Below are 12752 nucleotides of genomic sequence, written 5' to 3'. Positions count from 1 at the left end.
GTGTGTCCCCAGTGTCCCCAGGGTGTGCAGCAGTGCCACAGCAGGTGTGTGTGTCCCCCAGAGCCCTCCTGGGTGCCTCACACCCCCTGCCACGTAAATCCCCCATTCTGGTTAATACAAGCACACAATCAAATTAGTGGGGAAGTATAAAACAGGCTTACAGGGATTTAATGTAATGCAGCCTAACAAAGGGAGCCTGGGAGCACAGTTCTCAGCCAGCTGAAGTTTCACATCAAACCCTGGAAGTTCACAGCACAGAATTCCCCGGAGCAGGTTATTTTTGGCCTGCCTGGGCTGGAGGCTGGAGTTCAGCTGGGGGATTGCAGGGCTTCCCCCAGGATCCCTGGCTGGGGCTGGACACACAGTTCTATTCATGGCTTTTGTTGTGCTGCCTCATTCAGAGCAGGCTCAGGGGTAATTTACTGTGTGCTATTCTCACTTCCACTACAGCCTTAGAAATCCTTCTCTTTTGTCACTTTTGTCTCCTTATCTGATATCTCTTTCCCCTATTGTTGTCCCATATTCCTCTCTAATTCTCATGGGATCCGAGGTGTTTAGCAGGCTCTTTCCTAGAGATTGCTGATATGGAAAGGTTTCCACATTCCTTCTGGAGTTCTGGGGGCTATAAATCAGTTCTGTCTGCTACCCTGGTCTGCAGTGGGGATAAGAAGTGCTGCAGTCAGTCCCACTGCAAAGCCCAGGCCCTACAAACAAGAACAGTTCCTTTATCTGTGTTCTCCTGAAGGACACAGTACTCCAGCCTGGCTTTCTACTGGGAATTATTGTCATTAAAGTAGAATTGTTAGGAATAATTTCTGTTTCTGCTTTTTCCAGCCAGAATGTGGCACTGCTGTAAGGTCTTTTTTGTTGCCTGATCTGTAGGTTTTGGTTCTCAAGTATTTCCCTTCCCCAGGGCAGTCTGGTCACCAAGATGTTTTATGTCACCCACCTCTTTTACCTGAGTCCCTTCAGGTTGTTTCATTGCCTCAGTTGCCTTGAGCTGCAGGTTTTGAGCTGCTGCCTTGCCTTTCAGGTCCATCAATTATGATGAGAAGGATCCCTTCCTGTGCAATGCCTGTGGTTTCTGTAAATACGCCCGCTTCGACTTCATGCTGTACGCCAAGCCCTGCTGCGCCGTGGATCCCATCGAGAACGAGGAGGATCGCAAGAAGGTGAGGCTGGCAGCAGGGCAGGGGGAGATCATGGAGCTCTGGGCCACTCTGGGCACAGCAGGTCCATCCCCTGTCAAAATCAGTGCTCCTTCAGGGCTCCTCACTGAAACATTCTGGGTTTGTGTCCTGCTCCACCAGGCAATGCCATCATTCGGTGCATCGCTTATGACCTGGCTGCATCTCTGCCTTGCTGTAGAATGGGGATGGATTTGGGTTGTTCTGTTTGCTTCCCATCTCACCCTGCTAATGAAGAGCCCTCAGCACTGTGTCCTGTCCCAGAGGATCAGTGTGCACAGTGCAGTGTCACAGGGTGTGCTCAGAGTGCTTCTCAGGGCAGAACCAGCCTGCAGGGTCACCATTTAGTGATCCCCCCTCCTCCCCAAAGAAAGGCAGAAGAGAAGACTTGGAGCTTGCTGGTTGTGGTTCTGAATATGAAATAAGAGTTTCCTTTTCCCTTTGTAGGCAGTGACCAACATCAACACTCTGCTGGACAAGGCTGACAGGGTGTATCACCAGCTGATGGGACACCGGCCACAGCTGGAGAACGTCCTGTGCAAAGTGAACGAGGCAGCCCCTGAAAAACCCCAGGTGAGGAGGGCCAGGTGGAGCCTGCACAGACTCCAGGCTGGGACAGACTGGCCTTGGCTCTGCCCAAGGCAGCCCTTGCCTCAGGTGCTGCTCTGCAGTTGGTATTTTTGTTGGAGCCTCCATCTGGGGCTGCTCTTTGCTTTCCCCCGTTGCAGGATGAGTCAGGCAGCAGTGGAGGGATCAGTTCTACCTCAGCCAGTGTGAACAGGTACATCCTGCAGTTAGCCCAGGAGTACTGTGGGGACTGCAAGAACTCCTTTGATGAACTCTCAAAAATCATCCAGGTACGATGTGCTTTGGTTTGGATTTGGGTCAGGTGTTCATTATTATTATTAATGATATCATTAACAACAGGTGGACTGGGATATGTGACCTTTATTTTCAGGGAAATAATAATTTCTAAAAGCTATGTATTAATTACTAAAATTTCAGCTAGCTGGTGAAACTGGTTTCTCAGCAGCTACATCATGAAGAGCAGGAGACTGAACAGATGGTTAATTAAAGAGAATTGAATTTTTGCTTGTATCCAAGTGTTTGAAAACACACCAGTCTAAAAGGTGACCTGAGAAGTGTTTTATAAATTAAATGTATTTATTTGTGTTCAACAAGTCACACAAACACTGGTGTGTGAAAACCTGCTACATCATGAATGTTCTTTTGGCTGTGATATTTAAGCATATTAAATATATTTAGCTGTTTCTGTAAAGCATAAATTACTCTGACTTATTCTGCCAGCATTAATAGTAATTAATACTATGGATTTGTCACATTTCCAGTGTTACATTGCATGTAGTGTAAACAGCAAGGAGGATAACTGGGAGTTAGGCTGATACTCCTCATGGATTTCCCAAGTCTGCTGTTGGGATTGTCAGGAAAATTAATCCACAAACAACAGTTTGATGTCCAAAAAGGAGACAGAGGATTCCTTGTACTTTATTGAAATAAAGGGAGAGGTCATGGGACATTGTGTGTTGCAGAAAGTGTTTGCCTCTCGGAAGGAGCTGCTGGAGTACGACCTGCAGCAGCGCGAGGCGGCCACCAAGTCGTCGCGGAGCTCGGCGCTGCCCACGTTCACGGCCAGCCAGTACCGGGCGCTGTCGGTGCTGGGCTGCGGCCACACCTCCTCCACCAAGTGCTACGGCTGTGCCTCGGCCGTCACCGAGCACTGCATCACCCTGCTCAGGGCCCTGGCCACCAACGGCGCCATCCGGCACATCCTGGTGGCGCAGGGGCTCATCCGCGAGCTCTTCGACTACAACCTGCGGCGCGGCGCCGCCGCCATGCGCGAGGAGGTGCGGCAGCTCATGTGCCTCCTGACCAGGTGAGAGCTGCTCTGGCCTCGGATTTCAGCTGTGGTTAGAACTCTGAACCCCACACACAGTGCCAGCTGCTGCTCTCCCACTCTGGTCACACACAACAATTCCTCTCTGGCCTGGGGATCAAGGATCCCTCACTGCCTCAGGCCCCCAGAAATGGAAACTAAAGGGAGTTGGGGGGAGCAAAATTGGAGTAAATGACTTCATTACCTTAAGGTGTAATTGGAGGATTAACCCCCAATCTGCAAATGGACCAAACTTATAAAAGTATGAAAGCCTGTGACCCATGGTCCATTTTGGGTGTAACCCCTGCCCTAAATGCACCTGAAGGCCCTTCAATAAATACAAGCACTTTTTATTCCCTTAGTTTTGTCTGGCCTATGTTGTTAGGTAGCCCCAAAAGGCATCAGGAAAGCCCCCTCAGGAAGGGAGAGCCTCATAGGGGGAGTTACCTTAGAATTACAAAGTGGTTTGGGTTGGAAGAGACCTCAGAGGCCACCCAGTCCCATCCCTGCCATGGGTCATACACCAGCAAAGTGTAACCTTCAACTCCCTGTGCATTTGTTACCAGCTGAGCTGAAATCCCAGGAGCTTTTGGCATTTAGTACAAGCAGATCATAACAGCGTTATCTTTTTCTCTTGGAATCAGGGACAATCCAGAGGCCACACAGCAAATGAATGACTTAATTATTGGGAAGGTTTCTGCGGCTCTGAAGGGACACTGGGCAAATCCAGACTTGGTGAGACTCCAGTGTTTTCCTATTTCTTTGTCCTGCCCCTCTCTGCTGCTGGTGTATTCTAGTCATTGCATCTTCTCTCTTATGGTCTGTTTGTGAGAAAAAATTGAACCTCAATAGGAAATGACATAAATGTCAGAGTACAGCACAAAATTTTGTGTTCAGGTACATGCTGAAGCTTCCTCAGGCAGTTCCCTACCTTGGCCTTGCTTGTACCTCTCCAGCAGGTTACCAGTCACCCCAAGTGTGCATGGCATTAAATTAACTTTGATGCATGTGTTTTGAACGTGAGTGTATTAATGAGAAGGCAGAAGGGAGGGGGCAGCCCCAGGAGCTGAGCCCTGTGTGTTGCAGGCGAGCAGCCTGCAGTACGAGATGCTGCTGCTGACAGACTCCATCTCCAAGGAGGACAGCTGCTGGGAGCTGCGCCTGCGCTGCGGTGAGTCCAGCTGCACTCTGCTGTGCCAGGCCACACACACAGGGGGTTCTCCCTCTGAGCCCCTGCTGAGTGCTGCCCAGAGCTCTGCCCTGTCTGCAGCTCTCACAGGGTGATGACCATCCCTGTCTGCTTTCAGCTCTCAGCCTCTTCCTCATGGCGGTGAACATCAAGACTCCGGTGGTTGTTGAGAACATCACCCTCATGTGCCTGCGCATCCTTCAGAAGCTCATCAAGCCACCTGCTCCAACCAGCAAGAAAAACAAGGTACTGCCTCAGAGGCTGAGCAAAACAGTGAGAATTTGCTGATGGAAGTCTGGCACACTGATCTCAGTGAGGAAGCCAGACTTGCTTTTCCTGGTCACTCTTCCTAGGGAAGCACAAGCCCTGTGACTCTGGTCTTTACAGATTACTACTTCCTATTTTTCACTGGGTTTTGGTGACTTTGACCACAACTGTTCAGGGTTTGCTCTTTTCCCCTCAGATCTGAGGCATGGGGAAAGAACAAATTCAGAGCCACAGCTTGGTTATTTTGGGCAGGCTTTTGGTGCTTTTAGCAGCTTTGTAGAATCAATTAAATTTGATAGAATCAAGTACTTCTGACTCAAATTATTAAATACAGAGCTAGAGTTCTCATTAGAATATATTGATTGACCACTATTGATTTTATTTTAGGATTAGATTTGCAGGAGAGAAGGAATTTTTCTGCTTTGATCTGCTTGTCTGATAATCACAGATGGATGTCAGAGATGGGTTTACTGATATTTCAGTAGGAACTGGAATATCTCTCTTAATTCACCATTAACAGGCACCCTGAATTACCCTGCTACTGTCCAAGAGCTGCATTTGCCTCTTCATGGCCCAGCCCCAGTGATTCACCCTCAGGAGTTGCTCTTTGGGAGCAGACTGTGGCTTTCTGAAGAATCACAGAGCTTTTTTCATTTGTTAGGATGTGCCCATGGACGCTCTCACCACTGTGAAGCCATACAGCAATGAAATCCATGCACAGGCTCAGCTGTGGCTCAAGAGGGACCCCAAAGCATCCTATGAAGCTTGGAAGAAGTGCCTCCCTGCCAGAGGTAACCCCTGTGCCTGTGACCTGGTGCAGTTCTGTGCAGGAACATGTGTGTCCCCAGGTTTAATAAGGGTGTGCTTCTGTAGGGTTGTGTTGGCTTCTGCCCCGTGACATCTGGTACCATCCATACATTTAATCCTTAGAGCTGTAGCACTGACTTGTCCAGGCTGTGTGCCTCAAGCCATAAGCAGAAAATGCTCTGTGCCCAAAGAGAATCAGGGGACTGTAAAAAATGAAACTTGTTGCACATTTAAATTGATACCAGCCAGCTGGAAAGCTGATGGAATTCCTTGAGAGAGGCTCTGGAATTTGCATGAGGCTTAGAATTGAGATAGCTCCACACAGGAGTGAAAATGGCAGCAGAAGAAGTTGGGAAGCACTCAGCTTCCCAGCTGAGTTTGGCAAGTTCCAGGAAGAAGACAAAACTCCTCTGGCAGTTTGCAGTTCATGGCTGCTGACAGTTCTCTTGGGCTCTGCTCAATATTGCAGGTGCAGATGCCAATGGGAAAACTCCCAGCAAAGCTGAGCTTCACCAGCTCTACTTGTCAGAAAAATACATCTGGAAGTGGAAGCAGTTCATGAGTCGCCGTGGGAAGAGAACTTGTCCTCTGGATCTCAAGCTGGGACACAACAATTGGCTGCGACAGGTAAAGGTGGGAGGGCCCTGGGGCAGGCTGCAGTCACAGTGTGCCTGTCTGGCACTCACTGCCTCCCTCACAAGGCAGCTTTGCAGCTGTCTTCCCTTAGAAATGCTGCATCAAATGTTTATCTGGGAGTCTGTGTGTTCTTAAACTCTCAACCTTTGATTGCCACGGTGCTCCTGCCTGTCTGATGAGCTGCACTTCTGAGGTCCTGGACCAAAGCTTTGCTTCCTGTGTGTGTGGACTAGCAGGTCACCCACACCATGCACTCTTTAAACACTTTGGTGCTTAGCAGAGCAGGAATTGTTACAAACCAGGTGCTGGGAGAACAAGAAGACACTGCCACCAGCTCACCCAACAGCCCCAGTGCTGTCCCTTCCTGTGAGCTGGCACAAGTTCACCTGTGCCCATGGGTCTGACCTGCCTTTCCTGCCCCTGCCCCAGGTGCTGTTCACTCCTGCCACCCAGGCTGCCAGGCAGGCTGCCTGCACCATCGTGGAGGCCCTGGCCACCATCCCCAGCAGGAAGCAGCAGGTCCTTGATCTCCTCACCAGGTATTCCTGTGCTGCCACGTCTGACAGCTCCAATTCCCATCACAATCTCTCCCTTCTTGCAGCTTTTCTCACACCTCTCCCTTGTATACCTGCAGTTCAGGGATCTTTTTGAGCTGAATTTTTTAGTTTCATTAGCTGGGAGGGTATAGATTTAGGAATTGGGGTTTGCTGGCTGGCAGTGAGCTCTTGCAGTGTGTACTTTTTCCAGAAGTAAGGATCAGCTGTTCAGCTGTGTGGCCAACATTTCCCCTGCCTCTTCAACAGCAGAATGATAGGGTGAGCTCTCTTCCAACTGCTGTGAGGTATAACTTGCACAGTCAGCTCCTTTTTGGGACAAATACTGATTTAGCCAGCAAGTAATGAATATTAGTGATGCTGTTAGTAAGGACAACAGGGAGGATGGATTTCTGGAGGCTTTTTCTCCTTTTCCACAGTATCCTTAAGTAGGAGTGCCTTTTGTTGCTGTGAAGGGGTTGTCAGGTTGTGTTTCTCTCACAGCTACCTGGATGAGCTGAGCATTGCTGGTGAATGTGCTGCTGAGTACCTGGCCCTGTATCAGAAACTCATCAAACCTGCCCACTGGAAGGTCTACCTGGCAGCCAGAGGGGTTCTGCCCTACATTGGCAGCCTCATCACTAAGGTATGGATTTGTGTGCAGGAAATTACCTGTTAGCTTGGCTTTCTGTTTTCCCTTTGAAATTCCATCCCTTTGTTCAGTGCCCTGTCGCTGACCCTGCCAGGGTTAAGTTCACACTTCAGTGCTGTTTCCTCTGAACAGAGGGGGGTTTAAGCTCCAGTGCTGAATTCCTCAGCACTTTAATTAACTCTGCTCTGGGATTGTAGATATTGCTGCACTGCCTTGGCAGCAGGTCAGAGCTGGAAGCTGCTGTGCAGCTGCCAGGCTGGACTCTGAGAGCCCTTAGGGACAGGGAAGGATCAGGTGTGCTGCCATTGCTGGAGAAATGGGAAGTACAGCACACTGGGTGTGCAGTGTTCAGAGTGGTGTGACTTCCTGTGGGGATCCCTGCTGCCCTCCACAGAGGCAGGTGACACTCTCCACATCAGTGGTGGCTGGGAGTCCTCCTGGAGGGCCACTAGAGCCAGGCAGTGGTAGCAGGAAGGTGCAGGGAGAGAATGAGGGGGATATTTGTGGCAGTTTTCCTCTCCTTTCCCCCTTCCATCCCTACTATTGCAGTTGTGCTTTCTCTGTGCCTCTCTCAGTGCTGTGCTGAGTTCTTTGCACCCTGTGTTACTCTCCAGTGTTTCTGTCCTTGCAGGGTCTTGGCCTAACAGGCTGTTAATTATTTTCAGGAAATAGCTCATTTGCTGGCCCTGGAGGAGGCAACCCTCAGCACGGATTTGCAGCAGGGATATGCCCTGAAGAGTCTCACAGGTATTCAGTGGGCCTGCAGCAGGGCTAGAGCTGGGGGATGATTGTTCTCTAACAGCCTGTGGCAGGATTTCAGAGAGATCTCATTCAGTCGTGTTGCCATTGTCAGCACTGGATTTTTGCCATCGATTTAGCACTTAATCTCTAAATGGATTTTTCCATATTTTTTGTGGTCAGTAAGAGTTTTTAGCTGAACTGTGGTAACACACCAGGCAAGCCTCATCATTTCACTTTATTACATGGTACAATCCCTGGCACCACTGTAAGCACTGCTTTATTCCTGCCTGTTGTTCCTACCTCCCTATTCTGTGGGAGCTTTTTTTCATCTTCTAGGGTGTACACCCTTTTACAAAATTTTGTTGGAAATGGAAATACCTCATTAACTATGTCATTGTTTTTTGTATCCTCTTTCACATTCTTCAGCCATTAGTGGGTGAATCTATAAAGCCTGGCTTCTTGCAAGAAGCAGCATGTTGATCAGTGTGTCATGGGAAAGAATCCTTGTGTTTGCTGATTCTTTACTTTCCTGTAGGAGTGACCAGTTTGGTGATGTCACTGATGTCATTTCACATCATCAGGGGTATTAGAAGTATTACAAGAGGAACACTCATCTGCTTTTGGAATAGCTTGCAACAGAAAAACGCCACAGAGTGCAGAATTTTGTATCAAGCATGCAGGAAACTCCTTAGGCCCTTTCCTCATTCCCAAACTATTTTTCATATGTTACAATTTACAAACCAGGCCAAGGCTTTCACCTCCAACCACTGTGCTCACAGAAGTGAGCTTTGAACCACAGACCAATGGGAGCTGGGAGCCATTTTTATGATACTGTGCCCTATTTGCTGCTGTGAAATTTAGAAGTGAAATTCTCTCCCACCTCCTGAATCTCTGTGTCTTTCCAGGTCTTCTCTCTTCCTTTGTGGAGGTGGAGTCCATCAAAAGGCATTTCAAGAGCCGGCTGGTGGGCACGGTGCTCAATGGGTACCTGTGCCTCAGGAAGCTGGTGGTGCAGAGGACAAAGCTGATTGATGAGACCCAGGATATGCTGCTGGAAATGCTGGAGGACATGACAACAGGTAAAACCACCTCTGTCCCAGAAATCCAGCCTTGGGATCAACCAAGATGGGAAAGCAGAACATCCACACACAGAACTTTTCTAAATGATTGCTGTCAGCAGGAGTGATTATGGCTTCCAGTATTTTCTGTTGGCACAGAACAGTTGAATAGTGTTCCTAGTCACCTCTTATTTTCCAGGAATCTCAGGCTCCTCATTTTTATGGGGCTGTTTTACTGCAGCCCAGCCATGCAGAAGCTTTCCTAGTAACCCTACCAATAAAAACCTTCCATCTTTGACAGAGCGGATTCGCAAAAGAACAGGACACCAAAGTGTGGGGCTGAGTGCAGAAGGATTTACTGCATGTGCTGAGTTAAAGTGGAATCTATAAAAGTGCCTGCAGTGTCCATTTTAAAGCTTCCTCTCCTTGGCAGGCACAGAGTCAGAGACCAAGGCGTTCATGGCCGTGTGCATCGAGACCGCCAAGCGCTACAGCCTGGACGACTACAGGACCCCCGTGTTCATCTTTGAGAGGCTCTGCAGCATCATCTACCCTGTGAGTGCCTCAGCAGAGCCCTGCAGGGCTTTGGGAAGGCACTTAAAGATTGTCCAGTCCCCCCTCTGCCATGGCAGCCACACCTCCCACTACCCCAGGGTGCTCTGAGCCCTTGGACACTTCCAGGGATCCAGGGGCAGCCACAGCTCCTCTGGGCACCCTGTGCCAGGGCCTCACCATCCTCACAGGGAAGAATTTCTTCCCAGTATCTGACCTAAATTTCCCCTCTTTCAGTCTGACCCATTCCCCCTTGTCCTGTCACTCCAGTTCATGATGAACAATCCCTCTCTGGCTTTCCTTCAGACCATGGAAGGTGCTCTGAGGTCTCCACACAATCCTCCTCTCCAGCTGAGCATTCCCAGCTTTCCATAGGGCAAAGTCCCCTGAGCACCTCCATGGCCTCCTCTGCAGTTTCATGTCCTTTTTTTGTTGAGGGTCACCAGAACAGTGTGCAGTGCTCCCAGTGGGGTCTCATGATAGAGGAGGAGAATCTCCATCAATCACCTCTAGCAGATCTGGTTCCTTTTTTCAGGAACAGCAGTGTCTGCAGTCATGATTCACCTTTAGCCAGTGTAGACATGTTTCCCATTTGGGGGGTCACTGTTCAAGTTCCCTGAGGAATCTGGTCACTGAATGATCCTGGCCATCCTCTGAGTGTGGCCTGCAGAGCAGATGCACCAGTGGGGAAAGGACTGAAGGTTTAGGAACATTCTCCCATTGAAATGCAGGAATGGGAGCGTGGTTAGGGAGTAACTTAATCACTCTGTCTCTGCTGCTGCTCTTTAGGAGGAGAATGAAGTCACTGAGTTCTTTGTCACTCTGGAGAAGGATCCCCAGCAGGAAGATTTCCTGCAGGGCAGGATGCCAGGGAATCCCTACAGCAGTAATGAGCCTGGCATTGGGCCTCTCATGAGGGACATCAAGAACAAGATCTGCCAGGACTGTGACCTGGTGGCTCTGCTGGAGGATGACAGTGGCATGGAGGTGAGAATTGCTTCACGTGGGGATTTCTTGTACAGACCTGTGGGATGCTGGCTTTGGGCAGCTGGTGGTTGATGGGTGGTGATGTAACAACCCGAGCTTGTTGTTGACTTGTTCTTCTCTCCCTTTCAGCTTTTGGTGAACAACAAGATCATCAGTCTGGATCTGCCTGTGGCTGAGGTCTACAAGAAGGTGTGGTGTCCCACAAACGAGGTGTGTGTTACCTTTGTACAAGTTAACAGCACAGAGCACCCATCCTTCACATCAACAAAAAAAAAAAAAGGGGGGAAAAATCTAAATCACACGAGTCAGGATTTATTTCCTGGCATAAAACTTATTGGGTGGAACTGCTCAGCACCTTCTGGTGCTTGTTAGGACAGATTGTGCAGTGAGTGATTGCAGAGCAGTGCCCCAGGTGAGCTGTGTCCTGTGTCACATGTGACTCTTCCTGAGGAGCAGCCTTGCCTGTGTTCCCCTGGGGAGATCTGAACCTTGTCACTGCCTTTCAGATCACATTTCACACTCCATCTGCACACAGAAGCTTCATGTGTGTGTGCACACAGGGACACCAGATTGCTCCATCAGTCTGTGCTTCAGGGATGAACCCAAATTATTTATGCACAGAGCATCCAATGGTTCTCTATATTTGCACTTCTGCTGTCATATTTTTCATCAGGATCTCAAGCACTTGGCAGATTCATCCTTTTTTTGCTTTTCATAGTATGTGTTGTGTGTTTTTCACATGAAGAAATGGACTCAGCAGTCTTAAAGGTGCAATCCACTGTGTCATACTAAGCTTGTTCCAGAGGTGGATGTGGTCCAGAGCAAGCTCTTCCCTTCTTTCCTTGTAGCCACTAAAATAAACTCCCACTGAGACCATTAGGCTCAAGCTTACCCACTACAAATATGTTTTTAGAGGCACTTGAGATCATAAAACAAGACTGATTTGCCCAGCATTTCTTGGTCAATCCTCATTTCCTCCTGGCCTCAAATCACCTTTGAAACCTCAGTTTCCTGAAACCATTTATGGGAAGAGTTCAAACAAAGTGCCAGTTAGCAGTGAATGATGGTTAAATGGGTCTCCTTAAGCTTTATTTCAGTAACAAAGCCTTCAGTGTACTGCAAAATCAGGCCCAAGCCTTGTGACAGTGATAATTTTTTAGCAAGTTACCAACTTGGAAAGGGAGGTGAGGTGCTGGTGTTCATCTGTGAGTTCTGATTTGAATTCTGGTCCAGTCACTGGTGGAAATGATGCTGGTGCTGCCCCTGGGAGCAGCCAGGAGCTGTTCCCGTGGGATGCTGGGCTGGAGCCGTTGTGCAGCTCTGCTGCTGAAAGGCAGAGTTTGCTCAGCATTCCTGTGGATGAACAGCTTTCATCTGTCTTCTTTTGTGAGCACCTCCTGGAGCCGCAGCTCCGTTCCTGGGAGCGACAGGCGCACAAGAAACGCAGCCTCAGGCCCCTTTTTGTTCCCCTTGTCTCTCAGTGCCTTTTTTTGTTCATCTGCCGTTTTACCAGGGCCCCTGTGGTGTTAATTGCTGGTCGCCAGCGTGGCCTTTGAGCAGATCTTCCCCCCGGGGCTTTCCCTGTGCTTATGTATTTGCTGTGACATTAAGCACTGCTTATTCCACATTAGGCTTAGCACGATCCCTGACAGGTTTTCTCTTGCAAGGTCTCCTGCTCCCAAATCTGGGATTTTTCTTTTCTGCTTTTTTATTCAGACCTATGGATTAAAAATGGAAAGTTTCATGATATGCTGTCAGTATTTCCAGCTGGAAATGCATTTGGAAAACTGTCCCTCTCTCAGGGTAACAGCACAGCTTTTTGGCTGTATCATTCCAGTGATGCACTGCTTTACTGAAAGCTCATTAAATTGCCTTTCACTCCTCTTCCATTTGCCATCACTGCAGATTTTATCTGTTTGAAAGCTTTCATCCAATTAACCTGTCCTGCTTTGTTTCCTGGGCCATGTCTGTTCCCTGTATTTCCCAGGTATGCTGTGCCATACCCTCAGAGGAGAGGTTGCCATGGAAAGCAGGTGTTCCTCTGCACATGAACCCATTTGCCTTGGCTGCATCTTTCACTGCTGCTAAAGGAAACCTGGAGGAGATGGAAGGGAGGAAGAGACTGTTTATTACCAGTCTGTCAATTGTCAATGCCAAGAAAAGCTGGGCAGACTAAGGGATGAGTTACTGATATTTTTGCAGGTGGCTCTGCTGTTGTTTTTAATTCATCTCAAGAAGGGGAGAATGAG

The 12752-nt window shown here is 48.9% G+C and overlaps 1 protein-coding gene across 1 annotated transcript in view; it reads left to right on the top strand.

Moving 5' to 3' along the window:
• UBR4 (ubiquitin protein ligase E3 component n-recognin 4) overlaps positions 1-12752 on the top strand; it is an 83517-nt gene that overhangs the window by 54512 nt on the left and 16253 nt on the right. The window contains exons 75-90 of the mRNA XM_056507921.1: positions 1034-1172; positions 1635-1760; positions 1916-2044; positions 2738-3081; positions 3726-3816; positions 4168-4252; positions 4389-4516; positions 5199-5328; positions 5814-5971; positions 6410-6519; positions 7018-7159; positions 7831-7912; positions 8812-8985; positions 9398-9519; positions 10306-10503; positions 10633-10713. Of these exons, the coding sequence (XP_056363896.1) occupies positions 1034-1172; positions 1635-1760; positions 1916-2044; positions 2738-3081; positions 3726-3816; positions 4168-4252; positions 4389-4516; positions 5199-5328; positions 5814-5971; positions 6410-6519; positions 7018-7159; positions 7831-7912; positions 8812-8985; positions 9398-9519; positions 10306-10503; positions 10633-10713 (2239 nt within the window). The remainder of the gene's footprint in view (positions 1-1033; positions 1173-1634; positions 1761-1915; positions 2045-2737; positions 3082-3725; positions 3817-4167; positions 4253-4388; positions 4517-5198; positions 5329-5813; positions 5972-6409; positions 6520-7017; positions 7160-7830; positions 7913-8811; positions 8986-9397; positions 9520-10305; positions 10504-10632; positions 10714-12752) is intronic.

The sequence above is a fragment of the Oenanthe melanoleuca genome, chromosome 21 (genome assembly GCF_029582105.1).
Source record: "Oenanthe melanoleuca isolate GR-GAL-2019-014 chromosome 21, OMel1.0, whole genome shotgun sequence".
Classification (NCBI taxonomy): domain Eukaryota; kingdom Metazoa; phylum Chordata; class Aves; order Passeriformes; family Muscicapidae; genus Oenanthe; species Oenanthe melanoleuca.
The sequence above is the reverse complement of the archived record's forward strand: the minus strand, read 5'-3'. Positions and strand labels throughout refer to the sequence as shown.